General features: G+C 36.9%; 4 protein-coding genes and 1 long non-coding RNA gene across 11 annotated transcripts; 3 read left to right on the forward strand and 2 right to left on the reverse strand.

Annotated features, from left to right (window-relative positions):
* Nucleotides 1–209: 209 nt before the first annotated feature.
* Nucleotides 210–1166, reverse strand: LOC126870584 (uncharacterized). The gene has a single exon (XM_050628399.1). It carries the CDS (start codon nt 1164–1166, stop codon nt 210–212), a length of 957 nt encoding a protein of 318 aa, XP_050484356.1.
* Nucleotides 1167–2965: 1799 nt separating this feature from the next.
* Nucleotides 2966–12232, forward strand: LOC126870263 (omega-amidase NIT2-A-like). Of its 7 annotated transcripts, XR_007691252.1 has the most exons (5): nt 2967–3445; nt 3840–4008; nt 4283–4998; nt 5062–5268; nt 8784–12232. XR_007691252.1 is itself a non-coding variant. In XM_050627805.1 (3 exons), the coding sequence occupies exons 1-3, from the start codon at nt 3362–3364 to the stop codon at nt 11721–11723; spliced, it is 285 nt and encodes a 94-aa protein (XP_050483762.1). In that variant the 5' UTR covers nt 3184–3361; the 3' UTR covers nt 11724–12232. The 7 variants fall into 7 exon arrangements, 2 of the variants coding, with proteins under 2 accessions (XP_050483762.1, XP_050483761.1); XR_007691250.1 differs by having other exon boundaries at nt 2966–3445; nt 4283–5268; XR_007691254.1 differs by lacking the exon at nt 4283–4998 and having other exon boundaries at nt 3195–3445.
* A 551-nt stretch (nt 12233–12783) lies between these two features.
* Nucleotides 12784–15468, forward strand: LOC126870270 (uncharacterized). The gene is made up of 2 exons (XR_007691261.1): nt 12784–13374; nt 14210–15468. It is a non-coding gene; the product is annotated as an uncharacterized LOC126870270 (long non-coding RNA).
* Nucleotides 15469–17771: 2303 nt separating this feature from the next.
* LOC126870585 (katanin p60 ATPase-containing subunit A-like 2) lies at nt 17772–19634 on the forward strand. Its single transcript, XM_050628401.1, has 6 exons — nt 17772–17803; nt 18145–18190; nt 18367–18535; nt 18594–18724; nt 18920–19119; nt 19270–19634. Exons 1-6 carry the CDS (start codon nt 17772–17774, stop codon nt 19568–19570), a joined length of 879 nt encoding a protein of 292 aa, XP_050484358.1. The 3' UTR covers nt 19571–19634.
* A 1106-nt stretch (nt 19635–20740) lies between these two features.
* On the reverse strand, nt 20741–21893 carry LOC126870265 (survival motor neuron protein-like). The gene is made up of 4 exons (XM_050627806.1): nt 21871–21893; nt 21186–21441; nt 20986–21065; nt 20741–20917 (listed from the first exon to the last, which is right to left on the reverse strand). The coding sequence occupies exons 2-4, from the start codon at nt 21305–21307 to the stop codon at nt 20859–20861; spliced, it is 261 nt and encodes an 86-aa protein (XP_050483763.1). The 5' UTR covers nt 21308–21441; nt 21871–21893; the 3' UTR covers nt 20741–20858.
* Nucleotides 21894–27578: the final 5685 nt, after the last annotated feature.

Raw genomic sequence — 27578 nt, forward strand, 5'->3', positions numbered from 1 at the left:
CGATCTCCGCATACGCGACATGATCCTGCGAAACAATGCTTCGTTGCGTGCCCTTTCCCGAGGCAGTTGAGGCATAGTGATGCTTTTTTGACCTCCCGAATGCGTTCGCGAAGGGATTTGGTTTTGAAGGTGTCACATCTCCAAATGGGGTGTGGTCCTTGACAGGTGGGGCATGTTGGAGTAACCTGTGTCGCCGTAAGTGCATGCCCTCATGGTGCGCGTTGACGGACCGGAGTAGTTTGTTCCGGTGATTCTCTTGTTTGTTTGACCGTGGTGGTCGGTCTGGAGCTTCGTGCTAATCTCTCTAGGAAGTTTAGTAAATGAATGTACGGAGGCACCTCGTTATTGGGCAGCGTCATTTCCCATTGTTTTTGGATACTTAGTGGTATTTTCGAGAGGATGAGGCTGTTGAGCATAGCACTGGTATCGGGGTAGGATTCTCCTAATTTGTTCAATGCATATATGTGTTGTTTAAATGTGTGGACTAAGCGCCTTAATTCCGTTGGAGATTCTTTGGTTATCCTTGGATAATCAATTATTGCCATGCAATGACTGAAAGCTGTGTATCGTGGACATTCGAAACTCTCCTTGAGAACGGCTATAGCCTGACTGTAGTTTACATTACTAAGGGGTAACGCGTTTAAACAATCGGCTGCTTCTCCTTGCAGGGCGGACTGCAGGTAATGGAATTTCTGTACATCCGTGAGACTAGGATTTTTATCGATTGTGGAAGAAAAGGTATCATAAAACGTGTTCCATTTCTCTAAGCTTCCGTCAAAAGTAGGGAGCCGAAGATCTGGTAATTTAATGGCTATCGGATTTAAACTTGCGGATGATGCACAGGTTGGAAGGTTTATGGATGTCGACGGCGATGCTGCTTGCGCGTTCCTCAGAAGATTTTGTAGCTTTATGTCTACCGCGACGTACTGATTCCTTATTTCGAAGCCGCGCGCTTGTTCCTCCTCGTCTAATACTTCTAACTCGAGTTGGATCGCTTCGAATTGACTCGCAGCTTCGGTCAGTTGTTTCTCGTAGTTCGTTAACAAGGAGTTTTGCTGACGCTCGGATTGCTCGTACTCGTCCAGTCGGTTCGATACGTATGTGAATCGGCCGCTACAATAGCCTCGTCTCCGACGCAGGGAGATGAGTTGGTCTTCGCTTGTCATCGTTGCCGAGGATAGGAGATGGTCGAAATAAGGAACGAGCTTACCTTACTATCGTGCGGCGTGAGGTCGCGTGTATGCTTGGCGAGGAACGCCTTGTTCCTTGCCAACGGCCACTCGTTCGGTTGTATTATTAAGTTGTGAAATTCGTTGCGTTGATGACTGTCCAGCTGCGGCGGAAGGCTGCGTGGTTGTGTTCCCTTGCCAATGGGATGTGCTTCTTCGAAAATGACGCGCCTGACGTCACTGGTTTCGCAGTAGTGGTTGCTCCCGCTCCCGCTGCTGGTCTTGATAAAGTCACGTGGCACTGTGTGGTCACTGGTAAGTGCACTCTTCACTGGCACGTGATTCGGTTCGAAAATGTTTCAACCGTTCGCGGAGAGACGCAATCGCGAGATAGCACGTCAACGAGAGTTGTAAGTTCCCGTTACGATTAAATAATCGACGCCACGAACTGATCGATCCCCTTATTTCGATTATGATAATAAGGGTAGTTCAATGAAATTCCACAGAATTAACACAAATAAATTAATGTTTATTTCAACAACTTATTAACTAGAAAGATATAAATGGAACAAAAAAAATGTAACTGCGTTTTGGTTGATAAGTAATGCGCGACATATCAGATGTGTAGACGGTTCGACTTCTCGAAAAATTCTGAACGCCTTTCGATTTTTTTCGTTTTTTCTGGAAGGCGACCCCCACTACCTTCGGATCACGCCACATTCTTTTACTGCGAGGTAAAATACGGGCCACGAGTCGACGTTTCTGGAAGTCGCCCTGCTTAATGAACCATGCGCTTGCCACTACAATGTTTGTTTGCCGGGCAGACGCGACGATCCGTCTGCGACATTATAGTGCCGCGATCGATAGTTAAAATATGACCTATGGTAAGCCGCATGGCGTAACATTCTCCCCCCGTTGAGAGGGTACCGATCAAACTAGCGAGGTGTGGTTGAAGTTCCCATCTTATTTCGTCTCGGTGGCTAGTTGTTCGGGTTTCTCGAGATCGGGTTGAATTGGCAGTGGGACAAGCCTTTTGACGCCCCGATCCAAAATGCTCTTTGCCGTCTGAACTGTAGCTGTCCGGATGACACCATCGGCGCCTGGATGAACCTTGATAACTCGGCCCAGAGGCCAATGCATGGAGGGAACGTTGTCCTCTCTGAGGATGACGATTGTGCCCTTTTGGATGCTGTGTCCACCCTTGCTCCATTTATTGCGGTTGGTTAGCTCGTTCAAATACTCCTTATGCCAGCGGTTCCAAAAATGTTGTTTAAGCTGTTGGATATGCTGCCATTTGGAGAGTCGGTTCGATGGAATGTCTCTGAAATGTCGATCACGTAAGCACATTAATGAATCGCCAATGAGGAAATGTCCGGGAGTGAGGGCTAGGAGATCATTTGGATCGGTGGAGATAGGAGTTAGCGGGCGGGAATTGAGGACTGCTTCTATTTCTATGATAAAAGTATTACGGTGTTAAGCTCATATGTTTCTGTTTCTCCACTCGCGCTGCGCCATAATATCCTTTGATATTTCCGATCCTCTGGTCGTACGAGGAATTGCCGATACATTTTCTCGATGTCGCCAGTGAGTACGTACTGACGAGCGCGGAATCTAATTAATATACAAAATAAATTGTGAATTGATTCGAGAATATAGGATTTCCCCATTTTCATGATTATCGTGATTTTTGTATAAATATATTTTTTAAGATACTAATAATTCGGTACTTATAAATTAGTATTATCAATTATTTTGCATTTATAATTCCGCCTCTAGTATAAGTGTTAATTGAAAACTAACTTTATGTTTCAAAAAGTACTAGCAAAGTCGTTGAGTAACAAGCCACTGATGCTAACACAAATAGCATTGTCGTAATTAAATATTTCTAAATATTCATTTTTCATTTTGAACCTGTGGAAACAATTTATTATATATACTATTAGCTAAGTAATTGCATATTTAATTAAGTCGAAATATAAAACTTAGTTATTTTAATAATTTAAAAAATAAAAAACTGACAAACATTTCAATTTAATTTATGGTTGGAACAAAAGACAGTTATTTTTCATTAATTGAAATATTGCAATGCAGAGTACTTTCCAAAATAGGCCGAGAGTATTCCCGATGGTGAAACGAGCGTTGCTTCATCGAACGCAGCTAAAGAAAACAACATCTATGTAGTTGGTGGTACGATGCCTGAAATAGAGGGCGATAAATTGTACAATACCTGTACTATTTGGGGTCCCGATGGAACTTTGATAGCAAAACACCGAAAGGTAAGTAATATATTCCTTTATGGCTTTGAATTTGAAAATATTGGGGTGAAGAAAGTGACTCTATCTAGGAATAATTTAGGAATATACATATGTACATACGTATACTATAACCAATTCTATAATTTACGGTTTATAAAATACGTTATGATACGGGAAACGCCCATTTTTGTTGTAATGTGTAATATAAATTTTTCACATACTTAAAATATTATTATACTTATTTTTTCTCCTTTTTAAACATTATTAAATGATAAGATTTTTTAATAAAAGAAAGTGATGAAAACGCTGTCAGTTATTAAATAAAAAATAATTAAAGTTTAGGAGTTGGTAACTTTGATATTAAATTACAAAAGTTGCAGCAATAGAATTAGCGACCACATTTTTATGTTATTAGGTACATCTATTCGACATCGACATTCCTAATAAGATTACTTTTCGAGAGAGTGATTCACTCAGTCCTGGTAACTCCCTAACGACGTTCGATGTGAAGGGCTACAAAATAGGTATTGGCATTTGCTATGATATTAGATTCGAGGAAATGGCACGCATTTATCGGAACAAAGGTACAGTAACTTAATCGATCAATACTTAACTAGCAAAAAATTAAATATCTTTCTTAAATATATTCTATATAAAATTAATATAATCTGTAACTCTGTATAAAAAGAAGCTTAATTTAAAAAACCAGTATATTTGCTGAAAATGAAACAAATAAAAGAATTAAAAGCACAATAAGAGGACTGTCCTCGCATATTCAGAAATGATGGAATGTGAACCGTGCAACTACGAAGTTAATTGGTATTCGGTGGCTTCATATTTCCTGCTTCTCTGGGTTAGGTTGCCAAATGCTGATATATCCAGCGGCATTCAATATGACCACTGGACCACTGCACTGGTCATTACTTCAGCGTTTCAGAGCGAATGATAATCAATTATACGTTGCCTGCATATCATCGGCTCGTGTTCCTTAAGCAAGTTACGTCGCATGGGGACATACACAGTTGACCAATCCCTGGGGAAAGATTCTTTACGATTTGGAAACTCAAGAGAATATGGCAGTCACCGATATCAAAAAAAAAAAAAAAAAAAAAAAAAACTGGCGAACCGTGTGTTACCACAACGAGACCCGCGATGCTATTTGTTGCTTTAAATTGTGCCGCAACTCGTTTTTGAGATCTTTGCCAGGGGCGCGTTAAAATATGCTGAAAATATATTTCTGGCTTTTCTGGGGTTTAACTGAAATATGACAAATAACGTTGCAAAACATATGTACTTATGACTTACAAAGTAATTGAGTGTACAAAATATATAGTATACAAAATAGCCAGCGATTTAGGGCGTTAAAAGATCAAAAGGAAAGAAAAGAAAAGAGAAGAAGAAAGATAATATGTTGTGGCAGTCTAAGTCGATCTAAGAAAATAGATAAAGGGAGGGAGGGGCAAAGCTAGTTAATCTGGAAAGAATCCAAGCGTCAATTTCGAGCATTTACAGAGAATCAAGCGGGCTGGTTAAAGTCGTGAGTTGAGCAATTATCCCGCGTTAGGTTCAATCAGGTTAGTCCCACGCGAAATTGATCCAACCATGCGAAAACGAGTGTATTCTGATTTCTGTCGCAGATACTTCTGGCTAGTGCAGTACCTACACGGTGGTTGTTGAAATAGCCGCTTCTCATCTATTTTCCGCAGCGCGGACATCATCCTTTGATCCCTTACGACTAACGAAGTTTTCGAAGATGTACGGCAGTTTGAGATTCTACTTGAAAATGATCATGATTGCGGCCTGTGTGCCGTCTGCTCTTCTTTTTGTCCTTCCGTTAAAGACTGGTAAGTTGATACTGATTAATTATGCGATCGAAACCATATATAATGGCTACAAAAATGCCGCTAATATAATATTCCTTCTTTCTTGTATCTGTCTGCCTCTCAGGTCGTTTTACTAATTACAATAAGTAATTTCGACTTCTTTGCGCTCTCTTTTAACGCATTGAAACTTGATCCAGTTTCGAGAAAATGAAAAATTCGTTTCTTCTCTTTGCTTCCCTGTACCTTCTTTCCTCCTTTTTCCCTTTTTACATCCCTTTGTTTTACATCGCAATTTACATTTATTTGTAAAGTTTGAATCTCCTCGATATTGAAGATGTTGAAGCTGCAAGTATGTATTTCATTTTAATCCATTCGAGACCGAGATTTAATTGTAAGTCGATACCTAGGTGTCGGTACGATCTGAATGTTTAGTTAGAATCATTCTGTGTTTTACTCTCTCCAGGGTATCCTTTTCATACTTTGATTTTAAATCGATGACAATCTTAAATAGTATGCCTCATATTTTTAAAATATAAAATTATATACTATGTTATTCTGTAATGTATTATGTACAGTTATATATATATATATATATATATATATATATATATATATATATATATATATATATATATATGTCGGAGATGAAAGAACACTGGAGCCTTTGGAATTTTGGATAATCCCGCAACATTGTAACCTAGAGTCTACTATAGCTGTAATTGAACAATTGTAGTTATTCAATCCGATTGTAATTGTTCGAGAGTTGTGATAATGAGCTTGGGCTCGAGGCGACAGTCAGTCGCCGAACGTAGCCGCGGTCACGGGATGAACGCTTTGCCTAACAAAGGTATGGAGTAATTCTATAGCTCTCCTCAAAAGAAATATTCGTGGCGACACGCGACAGTAAACATTCCAACGGTTTCTGTCCCGTGGCTCGCCACACGCAGACCCTATTCTTCGAGTAAGATGATTGCCAGATGTCGATGCGTCTCCGCAGTACATGTTCGGCTAGCCCGAGGGCCCGTTATAAATCTTAAGGTTTAGTTAACTAAAGTCCTTCAAACAGACAAACAGTCTTTGTCCCAACTACGGGAAGATAGGGGAGACATATTTTTCAACGAGCGGCGTCTCCCACTAGCAACTTTCCCTCGAGGGCGGCTAGCATCTTTTTCTAACCATCGATATAGAGATTGACCAATTAGCAGCAACGCCAATTTCCCTTACTTTCTGAACGAAGGCTTTTCTCGACGAATCCGATGATCTCGTGTCCTTAGACACACCCCATTATAGTTTTCCTCTGTGGCATGATCGGGACGGGAAAGACATTCTCTCGCTCGCGATCTCATTGATGAAAGGAGTAACTCTTTACGATCAGTGAATATTACGCGTCCGACTTAGATTTTGTGAGTACGTTCATCTATCATCCCGTCGACCGCGGATTCGTTATTGAACCTAGGATCATTGTCATTAGTTTCTCGAGTACCTAACTACCGCGGTTACTTGTCCGGTTCTATAATAATCGTATTTGCATTAGTCAATGTCTTCTCTATTGCATAACGACAACGTGTAACCCAAACGAAGATTCGTTTCACGCCCCTAACCCTAATTCTAATGTAAACCCGACATATATATATATATATATATATATATAATAATTCTATATTGAAAAAAATATGAAATTAACATGATATATACATTACTACATAAGTTATATATAAAATATGTATACTATACCCTTGCCTACTGACTGATATGAATTTCTTTCGGTCTCGAATGCGTTAAAAGAGAGCGCAAAGAAGTCGAAATTACTTATTGTAATTAGTAAAACGACCTGAGAGGCAGACAGATACAAGAAAGAAGGAATATTATATTAGCGGCATTTTTGTAGCCATTATATAGGGTTTCGATCGCATAATTAATCAGTATCAACTTACCAGTCCTTAACGGAAGGACAAAAAGAAGAGCAGACGGCACACAGGCCGCAATCATGATCATTTTCAAGTAGAATCTCAAACTGCCGTACATCTTCGAAAACTTCGTTAGTCGTAAGGGATCAAAGGATGATGTCCGCGCTGCGGAAAATAGATGAGAAGCGGCTATTTCAACAACCACCGTGTAGGTACTGCACTAGCCAGAAGTATCTGCGACAGAAATCAGAATACACTCGTTTTCGCATGGTTGGATCAATTTCGCATGGGACTAACCTGATTGAACCTAACGCGGGATAATCGCTCAACTCACGACTTTAACCAGCCCGCTTGATTCTCTGTAAATGCTTGAAATTGACGCTTGGATTCTTTCCAGATTAACTAGCTTTGCCCCTCCCTCCCTTTATCTATTTTCTTAGATCGACTTAGACTGCCACAACATATTATCTTTCTTCTTCTCTTTTCTTTTCTTTCCTTTTGATCTTTTAAAGCCCTAAATCGCTGGCTATTTTGTATACTATATATTTTGTACACTCAATTACTTTGTAAGTCATAAGTACATATGTTTTGCAACGTTATTTGTCATATTTCAGTTAAACCCCAGAAAAGCCAGAAATATATTTGCAGCGTGTTTTAACGCGTCCCTGGCAAAGATCTCAAAAACGAGTTGCGACACAATTTAAAGCGACAAATAGCATCGCGTGTCTCGTTGTGGTAACACACGGTTCGCCAGCTTTTTAAAAGAGCTCTCCGTCTGCTTTTTCCTCTCTTCCCCGTCTCTTCGTTTTTCCTTAACAAGCGAAACCATTTTCGCGAGGACGAGAATATGGAAATGACGTACTGGCAATTTTGTTTTGTGATAATACAAGCAGCTCGGTTTCAGTGAATTAAACTTGGCCCCAAGCTTCTACTTATCTACCTTCCTTTCCTTTATTTTCCCTTCTATATCGGTTTTGCGGTTTTCCACATTTCCATCACAATAAACCATGTTTTTTCTCGATTTTACATGTTAGCCAATGATTCACGGCAAAAGCGTCGACTGTAAAAATATTTGTAGTTGCAATAGCAACAAGTATGTTTTCTCAAATAGAAAATATTGGGAGCGTACACGCTGGCAAAACAATTCATGAATAGCTCGTCCTCTGCTTGTTATTTGTTTCGATACTGTTAGCAAACAAATTCATGAAACATACTGGTATAGCGTAAAATGAACATAAAAGTTTTGCGTACACTTGAGAGCTGAACTTTGGTTGTTATACGTATATTATACATATACGCATACAGTTATGTATATGTATATATATATATATATATAGAAAATTCCTTAGAACTTTGAGCTTAATAACATATTAAAATCATTAACATTAAGGAGGTGAACTTTACTTACCAATTACCAAAGTTTCTTCCGCCAAATAATACATAAAAATTGAATAAGATAATGTAACTAGTTTTAACTTTTTTTTGTGTTATAATTTGAATCACTCGATTTATCCGACTGAGGATGGTCGATCGCAATCTCAATTTATACGTATTCTCATCGCATGAAATAGATCACATGAGGGATTTTCAAAAGTCGATGGAATTTTAATCGCGATTAATTATTTGTAGGTGTATTCTGTGCGGCTAAAGCAGTCACCTAATGAATTATTGAGTACCAGGAATGTTAGCGGTAAACAGGATTGCGGCTATGAATGATTCTCTAATGTCTATATTAGAGATGAATTTGATAATTTATCCTCATAATATGCAATCCGCTTTTAAGTGGAAATCATAATTAACAATTTCTGTTTGATTAAATATGAAGAGCAGATAAATCGATACGCTTAAATCAATATTAGAATTTCTTAACATTTTTATCAAATATTTTAGCACTGTAAAAGCGTCGTAGTAGAGAAATATTAGGTTGTTCCAAAAGTTTCTTTCGTTTTATAAGAAAGTAATAGATGTACAACATTTTTCGTTTTATATTATTTTATTGAATTACGTGTGATCCACCTTTTTCCAATTTAATGTAAAATAATATAGAATAACATAAAACAAAATATGTTGTGCATCTGTCATTTCTTTATAAAACGAAAGAAACTTGGGACAACCTAATAGGAATTTACTTTTATTATCCATTATAAAAATGGATTGTTAATCCTCTAGGAGATACGAACAATATAATTGCAATTAATAAGGAATAAGCTAGCATAACTTAAACCAGCTTTTGCAGAAAGCTATTAGCTAAAGATGTTTATTAAACAATGACAACATGAATTTTCTTAAGTACCCCATTTGGTACTTAATCTACTTCGTAAGTACTGTGTGTCCTAGCCTTCAAAGGATGCAATTTTAACCAGAATGTTTCACATTACTTACCCGTATTATTTCCTTGTAATATAATTTATATTTACATTATCTACGTTACGTTACATTCTACGCGTTAATGTAATGTGATTTTTATTTCTAATCGAAGTTATTCAAAATTTGTAGTATCTCAATAAAAAATTAACAGCCTGCAAAAACTTCACAGAAGCATTAGTATCTTCGAAACTATTGAATTCAAATGGCTAATATTCCTTAACAATATGCATTCGACGACGTTTATCGAGAGAAGTATGTAGCGTAATAGTTAAACTTTCAATTCATATACATATATCGTTTATGAAAAAGTAGTCATTCTGCTTTTGTGATCTGTGACACACTATAAATTCTCATAAGCTAACTAACGCCTAATCTTCTGTAACGTATTAATATAATATAGGTATGTATATCTCGACTTTGAGCAACCAATTGGTGCTAAATAAGCTTTAGTACATACTTCTTACACGTAACAAAAGACCAGTTAACATCTCTGCTCTTAAAAGAAAAACGAAAGAAGCTCTGAAAAGCTGCAGAGTTCAGGTCGAATAACACCAGCTCAGATAAATGACCCTCTAACTTACCTTTGTCCTCATCGACGTCAGTGATTTTAAAGCTAGTTATAAAGTGCACTTCTCAGCCAGCGTCCACGGCAGTCAATATTATTTAACGGGTCTTAACGCGATGTAAAAAGGGAAAAAGGAGGAAAGAAGGAACAGGGAAGCAAAGAGAAGAAACGAATTTTTCATTTTCTCGAAACTGGATCAAGTTTCAGGCTGCTCGCCAAAGAATCTGTAGCTAACGAGACAAGATTAGACAAACCACGCTTTAAAATTCCCACAGAACTATAATAATCCTCGAAATCAATACGATTCGTCGATCCATCGCCTGATTAAAAAATGAGATAGGATGAAGCTCACTAGTCGGCCTTTGAACTTTCAATAGCGCTTACGGCTCGTATACTCTAGTTTGAATGCTACAATGTAAGCCAAGTTAGCTGTAACTAGCGTTCGCGTGATTGTCGCTATCTATTATTCACGCGTTACACGTTCACCAGACAAACGCGTCTACCGGTTGACATTGTTTTCTGTCCTGAGTATCAAAGCAATTATGTTGCTTCGTGTAATCAAATCTCGCCAAACTAACGATAAGTTCTTGTTTGATCTTACACAGTTATTAAAACTATACAAGTTAAACCAATCTAGCCTAAACAAGTAATGTCGTTATATATTCTTTTTTAAATCTATATATTGTTTAATAAATCGTGGTTAGGATATAGTAGCTGACAAAAATATTCGGACAAATATATTTGTAGAAACATTTTAGGAGTATATTATGCATAGTGGCACTATTTAATACTGTACTGTGACTATCATGGTCGTGTTGGTATTATTCGAAACTAATCTGAAAATCTGTATGGAATTTGTAAGATATTTAGTACGAGTACTGTGCATTACTGATATGTACACAACCGAGACGAGATAACGAAGGTACTGCTCTCCATCGTTCATCGCTACGCGTTGCTAATAGCAACGTATAATGCATATATATCTCGCAAAGACCATAAAAGTACCCAATGGAACCACGTTTAATATTTGATAATAATGTCCCATTACAGTTTCGTCATTTTCAATTAATTAAACACGACCCTCTCTTTAAAAATTAGAAGATAAAATACGTAATACAAATCTACTCGAAATCTTTTAAACCTTACGGACGACCTTACGGACCTTACTTATGGTCTTTAAAAGCAGCAGGGATTAGCAGAATATTAACTGCGAATTTTTCTTGGACCGCAGCATGCAATATGAAATATGGTTATTAAAATGTACACTGAAAATTTCATATCCATAAGATACTCGTGCTTGTAGGACCTTGAAAATGAATTCTTAACCCAAATAGTCGACCGCGATACTCGAGAAATTTTGTGAAGCTGACGTCAATACCAATATGTACCGTCGTTGTGCTATTATTTCGTGATAAGCCGTATTGATTGCACTTCCATTTCACGGAATTAATTTTTCCACACAAAAAGTGATAACGATAATCGAAAAAAGAAAAATATACTACCACTTTTCGTATCAGCATACACAAGCGCACTCGATTTTACACGAGTATACAATTTGCAAATTCAACGGAACGATCGGATTTAATTATTTTTTCGATATTTCAGGCATCAAGTTTTATTTACACATCGAACGTTGAAATACGGCGAAATACAAAATGTACAAACCACTCTGGACATTAATTAACTTTAAACGTTATTGATTAATTAAAGAAACCAACCATTGTGTTGATTTTTACATTTTGAAAAATTTTGTACAACCATTTATCTATTTATCTATTTTATTTGCACATAATCTTTATAGACTGATTTTGTAAAGAATAAAAAATTGTGATTCTATTTAAAAACGATCGTGTCAGACTCAAGTGATAAGCGATATATATTTCAGCGATATATATATATTCAGATTTCACCATCACATAAACGGTGCTATTGGAAACGTTTCACAATAGACGTCTTATAAGCGCCTGCGATGTCCGTCATATGTAAAGCTATACCACTGAATCACGGCCGCCATTTAGTGATTAAGGTCGATCACTTAGAGTTGTTAATCCGACATAATGGCGAGCAATACATCGAAGACATTATTGGAAACACAGTTACAGTTTAATTTCATTGAGCTTATTTGCAAATAAATGTGTACAATATATTTTAGAGGTTTTAAATATTATTGCTGACTAAACTTCGCGTCTGCGCATCATCTTTCTTTAACTTTTTTTGCATTTTCTTATCGACGCATGAAGACGAAATGCGCAAATTTTATTATTTATTTAAACATTACTATATTGTGCTCAAAGTAGCGGAATATCGTTCTATTATCAATATATGAAGAACTAAAAGAATTAAAAAAGAATTAAAAAAATATGTAGTTCAATCAATACTTCGTGTATTTTTCTATCTCCACAAGACAATATCCGGACCAGTTACGCTTACAGTATCAACAAAGATTTGTCCAGCCATACGGAATAAGTCGTACTCAGTAGTTTAAAAGTATTAACCGCACGAACTCCAGAAACACTTTTGAAGTAACTTTCGAACCAATAAATCCCCGAACTAAGAACTGTCATATTTCGTCTCTATTTATCGAATATTGTGAGAAAATGCAAAAAAAAGAAGTTAAATAGAAAAAGTACTTGGAAACTTAAAAGAAAAAATCTCGAAAAATCTCTTAATACTTTTTACCGTCGTCTTGAGACGCACCATATGTTAAGCTTCTTCGTAGTTACAACTTTTACCGCAGATGTAACGAACTGACAAATGCTTCGAATGGCGCGCGCGCGTCAACGCCTACACTTAAATTTTAAATAAATATTTTTAAATAAATGTTTAAAATAATACATTAAATGTATTAACTTTCTTGCGCAATTTCATTTAATTTCTTACGATATGGAGGGTTTAATTACGTTTAAGATATCTATTTGAATCTTTTAAATTCGAAGTTTTTTAAAAAATTACCTTAAACTTTATAAAATTAAATCGTTTTTCCACTTTGTTGTATCATAAAATAGTTACTTAAATTCAAACCTTACCGTCGTTTTGAAATATTCTATATTTTCCTCGTCTTAAAAAATCTCCCTACAGAAAGAATAAAGAAGAATAAAATCCCATACGTTAAATTTCACGTGATTGATGGAATACATAACGATAACGAGAACTAACTAGCGACAACAAGCAACCATTAGCAAGGACAACTGGCGACTATAACTGTCGTCTCTATGATGTATGGCGACTAAGGAGAACAGCCAGCAACTACGGATGACATGTAACAACCAACTGCCCCACTTCTAAAAGGTGAGGCGTATGAAAAGAGAGTCGTGCGTTTCGTCCCGGGACTACCGGTGGACTCGTCAGTAAGGCTATGCCCGGTAGTCCCTGCCTTAGACGTAGAGGGAGTCTCGCTAGGTGCGGTATTTATATCAATCGCTCGTATATTCGACCGCTAGCGAGTTAGACAGACAGACTCGTTGTCGTCGTAGCCCTCTAGTGTTGGCGGTTGGTACCCGCGGATCGCCCGGGAGGTGTTGCGCCGCGTTGATGCCTCGACCTGTCGGCGTCCTCTGTTGATACCGATCCGCCACACAGCCTCCCCCTAGCGCTATAGCGTGACCCCAAAGCTATATAGCGCGATACAAGTTAGAGGGAATGGCTCGTCGTCGATGATGGAAGGCTGATCGTCGTGGGGACGAGGTGGTTGTCTCCTCCTCTGACGTGCTGCTGGAGGTGATGCCCATGAACTATTGCAATGGCTACATCACTTCCTGGCTTGGTCGTCGTCGGTGGTTGGCTCCTTTCCTGACTCCTTCTCCAAAGGTGCGTGTTCGTTGTCGGTGGTCACCAATGAGGCGTATGAAAAGAGAGTCGTGCGTTTCGTCCCGGGACTACCGGTGGACTCGTCAGTAAGGCTATGCCCGGTAGTCCCTGCCTTAGACGTAGAGGGAGTCTCGCTAGGTGCGGTATTTATACCAATCGCTCGTATATTTGACCGCTAGCGAGTTAGACAGACAGACTCGTTGTCGTCGTAGCCCTCTAGTGTTGGCGGTTGGTACCCGCGGATCGCCCGGGAGGTGTTGCGCCGCGTTGATGCCTCGACCTGTCGGCGTCCTGTTGATACCGATCCGCCACAAAGGCAACTAACTTGCAAACCCTTTAATGGTTTCTGTAGCGTGATATACCCCTTGAACGTGGTTAAAGAATGTGGTCGCCGCTGGACGGCGGTTTGACAGCAGAGCGATCTCGCCAATTCAAAGCTTGACATTACAAACTACCGAGAATCATTAGGCTCGTTATCGAGCATCTAGCTTTCAGAAGGTGCTTTATCATATGATATGACTTCACGATATTTTTATAGCAAGAAGAATGGCCAACCTCTAACAAAACAAATTTTTACTAAGTGCTGCATGTGAGCTGCAGGCCGGCCTACTAGGGAAATTTGACGAATGAGTAAACTAAAATATATACGAATATATTCGTTATATCATAAAATGCCCGCATTATGTTCTCTAACACCATAGAGGAAACTAAATTTATATATTAAAAAATTGGAATACCTGTTATAAGAGAGTTAATTAAATTCTAACCTATCGATGACTCCATAAAAACCTTTATTTCCTAAAAATATATATCTTCCAAATTCTCCTTAGAAAGTATCATAGAGAAAATATGAAACCTGAAAAGTACATCACGCTGATGCCTCGATCAACCCTCGTGCTTCGCAGTCCATGTGTCCGAGCGATGAATTCCCTCCAAACAAGGAAAAACCAAAGAGAGGTCTTTTTCGAAGGACGTGAGAGGGTAAGGGAAGCAACGGGAACGATGATCACGCGATATACTGGCGGCGTACGTATAGAACGGCTGTTGCGAGAGAGTTCGCAAGAAACAAGAAGAAAAAAGGAATCGTAGGCCGACGCGACTATACGCTGTCGACGGACAAACAGCGACTGAGCCTAACTGAAACGAACTCTGTCGCAGTATGAGCACAGGCTACGTTCGCGGGTCGATCGAACACGTTCTGCGCCTTTCCTCGGCACCAGCGTCAAAACCACCCTCGACGAGCGCAACGCACTGGTGCACCTGCAATATTAACCACTGGTCTTTCCTTTTTCGCGCGATATTATATCAGCACCTATGATACCATTTCAAAGACCGCAATCAAAACATTAAATACCGCATTAAAGCCATACAATAATTCGCAATATTCATTCGTAAACGTTATTGTATATGTGCTTAATTAATCGTTATTATGTTTCGAATGATTTACTACCTCATATTCCATAAGCAGATATATGGTTCATTTTCATCTCAAGTACGATATAATTTGTAACAAATATTTATAATTCACAATGTAAAATATTTATAATTCATTGGAAATATTATTCTATCACGGTATAGTGGTCAAATTTCACATAAATCACAAACATATGGTAGTCAAAAGCTATACTCACGACATGACAAATCAATTATTTATTCATTATTCAAAATTCGCTTGATTGATTCACGGCCCGGGACACTTGGGTCATACCATTTTGGTAATGGACGAAAATGGCAGAAGGAAGAACGACCGTTTTTTTCATATTTCTCTTTCCCCGGGAAACGAAAGAATGCCCGAGCACCTTGTTTCATTTCTTCTCGACATCAATTTCAATCTTTTTAAACGAAATATAATCTGAACGATAAAAAGTTCATTCAAATAATGCTCCGCGCCAGACACTCACGAAAATTAAGAAGAAACACGGAAAATTCGCGAATAAAACGGATTTCTTTGTCCCAGTGAGATAATAAATCTCGTACACGTATTGGTTTTTAAAATCAATATATCCACCAATGTGCACTCGTTTAACAAGGGTGATGGAACGTGCCAAAAATCTCTCAAGAGGGTCTTGGCAACGGAAGAGTCGAAAATGTCACAATTATGAATGAAAAATTCGAATAGTTGCTGATTTTACAGTCGAAACCAATAAAGAACTCCAGATATTCCCCCAATTAATTTACAATAAATTCGCGAAAATGATCGATTGCTGACGTCATTGTATTCTAGAAAGATTGTAAAACGATAAGAATTTATTGAAAAAACTTATATTCGATGATAACACTTCTAATAAGAGTACTAAGAGGAGCGATTCTGTACTCACCTTCCTGCCTCGAAGTACCGAACGCAATTAACCGTCCGCCCAGGATGGAACCGTTCGGAACTTTTGTAAGTCACTGCACGGCCGCTGCTTATGGTGGAAATGTAATAAATATAAGTACAGAGCGCGTGAGCGAACTAAAAACGCGATAGAGAAGTAGAGAGAGGATGTTCCGTCCTTGTCTAATGACGCGCACTTGTACAGGAAATATGTAACAGCGGTATACGAGCAGCGTCAGTGTCCACTAGTGTGCATGCCTGATTAAACAAGGACAGGAAGTATCTATACATGGTGTTCTCTTTCTATTTCCATGTTGCATCCATCTTACTATACAGTACACACACTCAGCTATTCCATCATTATATTTGTGCGTTGCTTATGTGTGAACCAAACATTTCCATGACAACAAATCGTTTGTCTCTTGTTTGATGCTCGGTTTTCAACAGAGTTGAAAGAATTTTTTAAGAGAAACGTAATGGACGGGTTGTTTTTAAAGTAATAAACGGAAATTCTCGTATCCATTGAGAAACGATAGGCGATTTGAAAGTGTCACTATGAACGGTGATTTATCGATGCAAGGTAGTATGAATAAGATATTTTATAATCTGCGAAAAAAGATAAGGAATATTCTAGATTTTAGATTTTAGAATTTCCACGTCACAGACGAGTGTGTTTTGTTATTTGATTTGTAATATTGCTGCAGTTCTCTTAATAGCTGTTCGTTTTATGCGATACTCGCACATAGTATCTATGACTTTTGCTTCTAACAATTTTTATAATTAGGCTGTATCAAATATTTTTAACGTTCGTGTTTCATGAAAAATCATGTGTAACTCGTTGAATTCGCAAATGTAACAAAAAATTACATGAAAAACCTTATATTATTGTAATGAAAAAATAATTATATTAGGAGGAGAGTCGTATTTCGGAAGGTCATCGGAACATATTATACCTTGTATGTGATTATTTGGAACACAATGGGTGAGTATATTATAATTAAAATATATTCCTAGTTCCAATTCTTTTGAATAGTGTCAGTGACCAATCGAAATAGAAATCAGTGGACATCATGGAGAGAGAAGGCGAAACCAAATTTGAAAATTCGACATCGGTAATTCAGTAGTTAAGAATAACTCAATCGATTATGTAGATTAACTAGTTATAAACAAATATATGAAGTATAAATTCAAATTATTCTTATCCATCTAAAAATTGGAAATTAAAAAGCAGAAGACAAGAAATTATCTTCGAGGATTTATATAGTAAATACATTCTTTTGCCTGTCTTACCTAGAGATAAAACAGTTGTTTGATGGTTATCTTATAGTGTTCAATCATTGCGAAAAATATTTTTAATTAGTTAAAAACTATAATTAATTAAAAACTACATTTTTTTATGTATATAGACGTTAGCGATGTATTATTCCGGGAAGCTCGTCTATCTCCCGAACATCGGGTTTGCGACAACATCGATTTGGAAATTATCGTTGCAGAGTATGAAAATTATTACAAGATGAAATTTCAAAAATATCCCATATTGTGTAAGAAAATAACTGGAAGGGAAATGACGAAGGAAGTGACAAATGCAAGCAAAACGTAAGAATTTAAATTATTTAACGATATTAAAAGGTATTCAACGTATTCAACGTATCGTATTCAACGTATCGTATTCAACGTATCGTATTACAATATGATCCAGTGTTTGTAGAAGTATTGAGACAAAGGCCAAATCTGTTAGTAAACAAGCAAGAAGTGAGCCTGTGAAAGAGACGAATCTATATCAGAAGATAACTGATGACAATACGAATCATATTAATCTCGCAATGACAGTGACGTCAATATTCCCCAATGAGAGTGATGGACGTTCATCAGAAGAGCTATTTAACGTCCCAATGGAACAATCCATGCAATCGAAGATATTGAAATGCATTGAAAAGCTTTATTCAGATAATCCGGAATTACGAGGCTGAGGACATCTCATGCGTAAGTTATTTTCGATTAATATACGTATCGTAAAGCTTTTAAACGATAAAATTCCCGTCGATAAACCGTCCAACGTATATCGACGATGACGTGATTTCAGTAACGCTTCAAATATCAAATTACGTAACACTTACTTAATATAGAGAAGACGCCATTTTATCTTTGTATCGTCACAGGAGATCATAGTAAACAAATTAAATGTACATTGGGATGACGTTATAGGCCTAGAGGAATGTAAAACCGCTGTTAAGGAGGCCGTTGTGTATCTCCTTAAGTATCCTATCTTTTTTGATGGCCCGTTTTCCCCCTGGAAAGGTATTTTGCTGTACGGCCCACCTGGTACAGGTAAGATACTCGTATTCTTTTCATTTCTGTACGTGTTTACAAGAAATATACAAAACAGGGAAAACGAAGTTAGCGAAGGCAGTCGCGACAGAATGCCATTGCACCTTTTTTAACATAACTGCCAGCTCATTGGTCAGCAAATGGAGAGGCGATTCCGAGAAGTATATACGTGTAAGTTGCTTTGTCTATGTAAGTTTCTTTGTTCCTTTGTCTATGAAGGAGAGATTCTAGGTATAAAAAGATTTGATTTTATTTTTCGTCATTTATATATAAATAGAATAGTTGTTTGGAAAACGAAATGATATCATATTCGTGATGAGGCAATGAATTTAAGGAATTTCGAATATAATATTTAATGAATAATACATTTGTTAAACTGAACAGGTTTTATTTGAACTTGCCTATAGTCATTCGCCTACAATTATTTTTATCGACGAGATTGACTGGATCGCCACAAATAAAGGAGACTGTATATTGTCTGAACCTGCAAAGAGGTTCAGATCAGAACTTCTTTCTAGATTGGATGGATTAGTGTCTAATGAGAATTCTAATGTAGTTCTTCTGGCTACAACTAATTCCCCTTGGTACGTATATCACGTTATTTCAATGTTTTCTAAGTAGAAAATATCGTAATATTTCTCCAAATTCCAAGTATGTTATTGTGTTGTTTGAAGTATTCCTTCATTATTATTAGTATAATAGAACGATAATATTTATTGTAAATATGTTATTAGGGGCATTGATGCAGCTTTACTCAGGCGTCTCGAAAAGCAAATATACGTATCATTACCCAATGAAGTTGCTCGACTTGGTATATTCAAATTATACCTTAGCAACCACTTATTAGAAAATACAGATATTGTAAACCACATAGTAAAATGTACTGAAAGATATTCTTGTGCAGATATAAAATTGCTTTGTAAGCAAGCGTGGCTACTAGAAATAAGCCCGATATGGAGGAGACTTGAAAAGAAAGAAACACCTGTTACCACTTTGAAATATGAATTAAAAAGTTATGATACGTGGAACAAATAAATACGCAATCGTAAGGACAGATATTGAAAAATATAAATAAATGGATTATCGTTCGAGAAATCACTCGCATGTGCGTGCATGTGTGTGCGCGCATGTGTGTCATGTTTGTCATGTGTGTGCGTGTGTGTGCGCGCACGCGCTATAGGCTAAGTTTAAAATGTTCGGTTGTATTATATCCTTGTATTATATATGTCGGAGATGAAAGGAAAACCGGAGCCTTCCCTTTGCAATTTTGAGGAAGCCTTCTAATGCTTTAGCCTAGATTTTATCATAACTGTAATTAAGCAATTGTCATTTGTAATTGTTCGAGATTTGTGATAGTGGGCTTGGGCTCGAGGCGACAACCAGTCGCCGAACGTAGCCACGGTCACGGGATGGACGTTTTGCCTGACGGAGGTGTGAAGTGGTTGTATGGTTCTCCCTAGAAATGTAGTTGTGGCGGCATACGGCCTCGAGAACGAGCCTAGCCAAATGGGATTGTACCTCGGAGGTGTCAATATAATGGAACACACGTTGTATTAATAATCAAACTCCAGGCAGAAACTGCCTAGCAACGGCGTTTGGAACTTTCTCGATGCTTCCAACGAGTATATAACAAACAAATGCAATCGCACAGCGAGGAAAATTTCCATCAGTTTATTATTCGTGCGATTGCCTTGGAGAGTGACACATCGAGCAGTTTATACCGAGCGTCTCAGCAATCGTATTTTGTGCCTAAAATTATTCTACGCATAGTAAAGAATCATCCCATTGACCGTGGATTCGTTTGAACCCAAGAACATTGTTAATAGCGTTAATTAAATTCATTATTCGTGAAACCTATCAATCGTTAATCTCATTATACGTTAAATTCATTATTCGTAAGACATATTATTCGTTCCTCTTATTGTTCGTTAAACTTATTAATCTTTAATCTAATTATTAGTTAAACTTATCGTTTGTTAATCTTATTATTTATTAAACTCATTATTCATAATATTTTGTAAAACCTTGTTTATTCACGTAAATATATTCTCTGTTTCGTAAAACAATGGCTAATTCAAACGAAGGATCATTACGCGCCTTAAATCCTAATGATAACCCGACATATATATGTGAGTGTATTTTATCAAAAATATGTTTTTTATGTTTTCTTATCTTAGTAATTATTTTTAAAAAAGTCTTAAAGTCTTATATGAAAATAAAGCTGTTCTTTATTTCAAATAATTGAAGTAAATAAATACAATGAGTTTTATATTTTATTATATCTTATATTATTGTTATATTGTTATTGAAAAAATTGATATAATCAACAGTTCTTCCTGTTCTCTTGATTGTTTCTTGCTTGTTTCAAACCATGGTAATAACCTACAAAAGAAATAACATAGTCCATTGAAAATTTAATATACAATAAAATACTTATATGAAATAATTACCTGTGTAATATACCATGTAACCACTAATATACCATGACATCAACATACTTGAAAGTGCGTCTGTATCATTATCTGGTAATCTAGTACATTTTATTAAAATTTCGTATTTTTTTTCCAAATAAAATGTTAAACTTATTCCAAATTACTTATTAATATTAGAAGTATTCAGCATTCCATTAGAATTTTTAAATTGTACTTACTTGGCCATTAATTGTGGTGGTAAAGGAGGTGCAGGTGGCATTATATCAGTCATCGAATTGAAAGATGGTCCCGGTATGAAGTGATGTTTATACGCATTTGCTTCTTCAGAGTCACAATCCATTTTTTCTACATTATATTTTTTCGAATTTACATTTGTAGAAAAATTAGTCTCACAAGTCTCATCGTTCTCTTCATTGAATTTCTCTTCCAAAGCTTTCTTTTGTTGTGCTATTTGACTTTGCAAACCTTCTGATTCTAAAAGAGAACTCAACTCGACTTTCTCTGTATTACCATAGCCTAAACACAGAGTAAAAGAAATTTTTGTCATTTAATAGAATGACTGAGTGCCATTCGGTTACTGTCCTTACAGGCAATGTATTAGAATTTCCCGTGCATAAATGTATATGTATAAATGTTTGCCTTGATATATGTAGTAATAATCACTCGTCTAATGAGGAGAATTATATTCCAAGCAGCTAATAATGAACAATAAGTAACATGCATGTTTATGGTTCATGACCCTATATCCCACGGGTCTCCCCATAGACATTGACAGGTACTTCTGCCCAGTTAAGGACCTGCTGAATGACACTGTGATAGACTATGCGAAAGCCTTTACTTCATATATATATGTATTTTTAGTACATTTCTTAATTGACATAACCATTATGCTAAAGGTATTACCTACAAATTTTACAACACACGTGCTGTTGAGGTTATTCGGTGTGTAAACAGAGAAAACACGTGGATAAATTGTAAGGTAGAAAATATATTTAAATAGAAGTGTAATAAGTAAAAGTACAATTTGAGATGGTCCAGATCCGCACGCTAGCTGTGTTACCTAATAACTGAAAAACCCCGAAGCCAACGTCGCCTGTCTACTGTTTATGGCCTGACTTCGTCGCAGTCTTTTGTCTACACGCTATCGATGGCTTCAGTGCTTGAGAAAACTAAAAAAGACCAGATGTAGAGTTTTCTTAGAAGTGAACTTCAACACCCTCCCTAAAACTCTATATCCCTACAAACAATTATCTCAAATTTACAAATTATCTCTTAATATTTTCTAACTCTTGTCGTAAATATCTGAAAATTAATTTGTCAATGCCTTCTCAAGTACATTTGCCAGCCGCCTTTCTCTTTTCCATACAAATTAATTTATTACACAAAAAAAAAAAAAAAAAACTAGAAGACTAAACAGATCATGTAGAGTTTTTCCTCTTTTTTTTTGAGAAGTAATAATCACTTCGACACCCTCCCTAAAAACTCTACATGTTTACAAACAATTACATCTTAATATCTTTTTTACTTTTCAAACCTAACTTTTTCCTTAAATATTCAAATCTCGGTTTTGGCAACGCCTTTGTACATATATCCGCCAATTGCTCTTCGCTTGTTATATACGTTATATCAATTTCGCCTCTATTGTATAAATCTCGCAAGAAATGATATCTTACGTCAATATGCTTACTTCTTTGATGGAATTCTGGATTCTTAATTAATTTCACGGCACTAGTGTTGTCTACACATAGCATATACTTAAGGATCTCTAATTTACATTCAAGAAATATTTTCTTTAACCACATAATTTCTTTCGCTCCTGAGGCTGCACTGACATATTCAACTTCGGTCGTAGATAGAGCTATACATTGTTGTCGCTTACATTGCCATGTGATGGCCGCATTCGCATACTTACATACAACGCCTGATGTCGACTTTCTTGTTTCTTTGTCGCCTGCATAGTCAGCGTCGCTAAAGGTTTCGAGACTGCCTGCTTTTGTATATAAGAGTCCCATGTCTGCGGTCCCTTTTATGTAGCGCAAAATTCGTTTGACTAATTTCCATTGATACTGGTTTGGATTCTCTAAGTGTCTCGCCGCTATATTTATTGCAAAACTAATATCTGGCCTACTTACGGTTTGTAAAAACATTAAGTTCCCTACGGCTTCTCTGTATGGTGCGTTACAATAATTATCGCCTATGTTACTTTCGTTCCAATTAGTCTCGATAGGTGTAGAAACACTGTTTGCCTCATTCATATTAAATTTTTCCAATATGTTTTCGATATACCTACTCTGATGAATGAATATTGAACCATCTTCTAATCTATTAATTTCAAGTCCAAGAAAACTCTTTACTTCTTTCGAACTCGTAATTTTGAATTCTTTATTTAAATCATCGAAGAATTTATCAATTAAAGATTCGTCTGAAGCTGCTACCAGTCCATCGTCTACGTATATGGTCATCAACATTAATTTGTCGTCTTCTGTATAAATATAAAAACAAGGATCTGCGTTACTCTGATAAAATTTTAAGTTCGAGATAAATTTTGTGAAACGTTTCGTCCAACATCTTGGAGACTGCTTTAAGCCATATAGGCTTTTTAGCAATTTACAAACCCGATTTGTACCATCATCATAACCTTTAGGTTGTTTCATATAAATATCTTCTTTCAGACTTCCATATAAGAATGCGGTTTTAATGTCGAACTGTCCGAGGTGTAAATTATTTTTGGCTGCAATACTGAGCATTAATCTAATTGTGTCAAACCGAGCAACGGGACTATATGTTTCCTTATAATCTATGCCTTCTTTCTGTGAACACCCTTTTATTACAAGTCGCGCTTTGTATCGTTCCGAGTTGTCCGGATTTAGCTTTATCGTTAAAACCCACCTATTGCTAAGTACCTTCTGATCTTTAGGTTTTTCTACAAGTATCCACGTCTTATTTTCATGGTGCGATTTCATTTCATCATTCATAGCTGTTTCCCATAACTCTTTCTTTTCGGATCTCATCGCTTCGTTAAAATCCACCGGTAATTTTTCCGCTACGTACGTTACTGGGTTACCATAAAAATCGGTTCGTTTGATCTTATCTCTATCTCTCAATTGTCTCACATTGTCGCTAGTTCCATGAGGTTGTTTTTCATGTTCACTCTCTGCACTTTCATACGTACATGCTCTATTGCTCTGCGCACTCACATCTTCGCGCTCGACAATTTTCGGTAAACTTAATTTTACGAATTTCGCATTTTCTAGTTCAGGCTTAAATATTACGTCACGGCTTAATATTACATTTTTTACTGTTGGCACGTACACTCGATACCCTCGTCCGTCATCTAAATAGCCTACCAAATATCCTTTGTTAGCCTTTTTGTCAAGTTTTGTCCTTTTCTCCGCAGGTATGTGAGCAAAGCACTCAGTACCGAAAACCCTAAACTTTTCTAAATTCGGCGGTTTCCCGTACCACAGTTCATATGGTGTTTTCTTATCTTGTCTTGTCGGCCCCGTCTTATTTATGACATGTACTGCTGTGTTCATGGCTTCGGCCCATAAGAACAGCGGTAGATTTGGTTTCGAATATAGCATCGACCGACCTGCCTCTACTATTGTTCTATTTTCCCTTTCTGCGACACCATTCTGTTCAGGAGTGTATGGGACGTTAATCGTGTGCCTAATTCCCTGACTTCTTAAAAATTCTTTGACTTCTTTATTTTGGAATTCTTTCCCTCCATCACTATGAATTTCTTTAATTTTATCCTTAAATTGATTTTCAACTTCTAGGCAAAAGGTTTTTAGTTTTTCAATTACTTCTGACTTACGTCGTAAGAAGTAAATCTTTGTGAATTTTGAAAAATCACCTTTAAATGTCAGAAAATACAGTTTCTTGCCTAATGACTCGACTTCCATAGGTCCACATACATCCGTATAAATAATTTCGCGAGGTTTAGTCGCCCGATTGATTTTCTCGTGAAAACTCGATCTATGCTGTTTCCCGTACGCGCAACCTTCACAGAAAAAGTTATTATCCTCTATAACTTTCATATTTGAATTCTTTAAGAATTCTTTAACATGTCTGATGTTCTGACGACATAGCCGTTCGTGCCATAACTGCAATGTGTCCGCGTTTGACTCCGCTCTATTGCTAAAATTACAAACTGACGCATATCTACTTTATACAAATTTCCGATAACAGAACCTCTTGCTATTATTTTCTGATTTTGTAAAAATATGCAATTGGTCCCTTCCTTTGAAATACAAAAATCTATGCCCCTTCTTGCGACAGATCGAATCGAAAACAGATTTCTTTTCATACCTGGTACGTATAGAACATCGTTCATTGTACATGTTACCCATTTGTCGTCCACAAAAGTCTCTACTCTGATTTTTCCTTTGCCGCACGCATCCATGAACGGACCATCGCCGATCTCTATCTTCACCGTGTTATCGAATTCTTCGAAAACGCTGAACCATTCCCGTCGTCCTGTCATGTGATCCGTAGCTCCTGAGTCGATTATCCAAACATCAGGGTTTGCCGTTTGTATCGCTGAGGTACTTCCTAATAGACCAATTCCGCTGTGATCCCGATTTTGGTTTCTAGGTTCCTGGTTGTCTCTACTGTTGCTTCTTTTGTTATTTTTAAAACAGTTTTTGCTGGTGTGGCCTTTCCTTTTGCATATAAAGCATCTAAAGCAATCCTTCTTTAGATGGCCAACTTTTCCACAGTTAAAGCAACTTGGTCCTTGTTTCTCGTATTCACGTTTACTTGACTGCTTCTGCTGTTCCCTTTTATAATTATTACCTTTTGTTACCAGTGCCACCGATGTTTCCTGGTCGTCTTTCTTCCATCTAATTTCTTCCGTCATCAGCCTGGTACTAAGCCTGTCTAAGGTCTTCTTTTCTTCTTCCACGGAATCCCACGCACTGTGAAAATGATCGAATTTGTTTGGTAACACCGATAAAATGCGTGTTATCAGCATTTTCTCGCCAATTTCACTCCCAAGGACTTTCATCTTCGCCGCTATGAGTTCCAACTTTGATAGGTTGTAAGAGACATTTTCAGATTCTTCCCATTTAAAATCGAAGAACTGCTTCTGGACCATATTTAAATTCTCATCCGACTTCATGTCATATACTGTATTCAGCTTTTTCCACATTTCATGTGCTGTCGTGCAACATAAAAGAAGATCCAACGGTTTCTTTCCTACTGAGGTCACGATTAATTTTCTCGCTAATCGATCTGCTTTCAAAAATCTTCCACGAGCGATTTCTTTCTCCGCGCTGTTACCTGGATGACACAAATTCCCTTCACACACGTTGATCAGGTCGTCATCTTCCTCCAAAAGTGTACGCATAACAAAACGCCACTGGAGCCAATTTTCTTCGCCGCGTAACATCTCGACCTTCGCACTTGCTGATTCCATTTTAGCACTATCCCTTATTTTACTAAGCACAACACTTTAACAATTTATTCACTTCACGTTGCTACCTTGCAATTTACAGCCCTGGGCCCATAACCTGTTGAGGTTATTCGGTGTGTAAACAGAGAAAACACGTGGATAAATTGTAAGGTAGAAAATATATTTAAATAGAAGTGTAATAAGTAAAAATACAATTTGAGCTGGTCCAGATCCGCACGCTAGCTGTGTTACCTAATAACTGAAAAACCCCGAAGCCAACGTCGCCTGTCTACTGTTTATGGCCTGACTTCGTCGCAGTCTTTTGTCTACACGCTGTCGATGGCTTCAGTGCTTGAGAAAACTAAAAAAGACCAGATGTAGAGTTTTCTTAGAAGTGGTAACCACTTCAACACGTGCCATTGTTTTCGTAAATTTTTGATATTATAGCTTCATAAATTTCTCCATCCTCTGAGTATATTGCACGATAAGGTGCTCCTATGATCCATTTCTATAGAAAAAAGATGTGTATACAAATAAATATAAGTAAATAGCAAAATAAAATAATTTGCTTCTTAATCAATATATTTAATAATATTCTGTATCAAATTTGTAATATTCTATCAAAATCACAACCTTGTGTAATTTACTTGCGTGTTTAGGCTGCTTAAGATTTTGCAGGTTTTCTTTCGGTTGAGAATTTCCAACATCCATTCCCATTCGCTTGATAACTTCTTCTTTTGCTAAATTTATTGCTTTATCATATGCTTCTATTAATGCACTATCATCCCAAACATTATCATTGGCTGTGTCTGTATCCTTTTGAGATAGCAAATTATACGTTATTAATATTGATACAAGTATTTTATTATCAAACTATTGCAAATTATCATATATGTCATTTTTCAAAAATTGACTAAAAGATAATGGATACTGTTAATTACTATTATGCTAAGATCTTGTACTAAAATAATGATAAAACCATTACGTTTCCATTACCATACATACGTTTCCATTTCCTCGTATAAAAAGAACATTCATATCATCTGCCATATTAAAATAACATCATTTAAATATTGAATTTGCTTCTGAAATATTAATTTGTCTCATTTCTTTAACTCTAACACATTGTAAACAATGATGACTTTATACCAACTATAATACTAAAAATCTATTCCCCATTCATTCGAAAGATTATTTTTTGAAGCAAGGTTAACAT

The sequence above is a fragment of the Bombus huntii genome, chromosome 10 (assembly GCF_024542735.1).
Source record: "Bombus huntii isolate Logan2020A chromosome 10, iyBomHunt1.1, whole genome shotgun sequence".
Classification (NCBI taxonomy): domain Eukaryota; kingdom Metazoa; phylum Arthropoda; class Insecta; order Hymenoptera; family Apidae; genus Bombus; species Bombus huntii.

Coding starts and splice junctions, on each gene's coding strand:
- LOC126870584 (XM_050628399.1), bottom strand. CDS start 1,166: ATGACAAGCGAAGACCAACTCATCTCCCTGCGTCGGAGACGAGGCTAT.
- LOC126870263 (XM_050627805.1), top strand. CDS start 3,362: ATGCCTGAAATAGAGGGCGATAAATTGTACAATACCTGTACTATTTGG. Junction 3,446..3,839: donor TGATAGCAAAACACCGAAAG/GTAAGTAATATA, acceptor TTATGTTATTAG/GTACATCTATTCGACATCGA. Junction 4,009..11,691: donor ACGCATTTATCGGAACAAAG/GTACAGTAACTT, acceptor TCGATATTTCAG/GCATCAAGTTTTATTTACAC.
- LOC126870585 (XM_050628401.1), top strand. CDS start 17,772: ATGACGAAGGAAGTGACAAATGCAAGCAAAAC. Junction 18,536..18,593: donor GTACGGCCCACCTGGTACAG/GTAAGATACTCG, acceptor TATACAAAACAG/GGAAAACGAAGTTAGCGAAG. Junction 18,725..18,919: donor GTGTAAGTTGCTTTGTCTAT/GTAAGTTTCTTT, acceptor TAAACTGAACAG/GTTTTATTTGAACTTGCCTA.
- LOC126870265 (XM_050627806.1), bottom strand. CDS start 21,307: ATGGATTGTGACTCTGAAGAAGCAAATGCGTATAAACATCACTTCATA. Junction 21,066..21,185: donor CCACCACAATTAATGGCCAA/GTAAGTACAATT, acceptor AAAATGTACTAG/ATTACCAGATAATGATACAG. Junction 20,918..20,985: donor TTACATGGTATATTACACAG/GTAATTATTTCA, acceptor TTTCTTTTGTAG/GTTATTACCATGGTTTGAAA.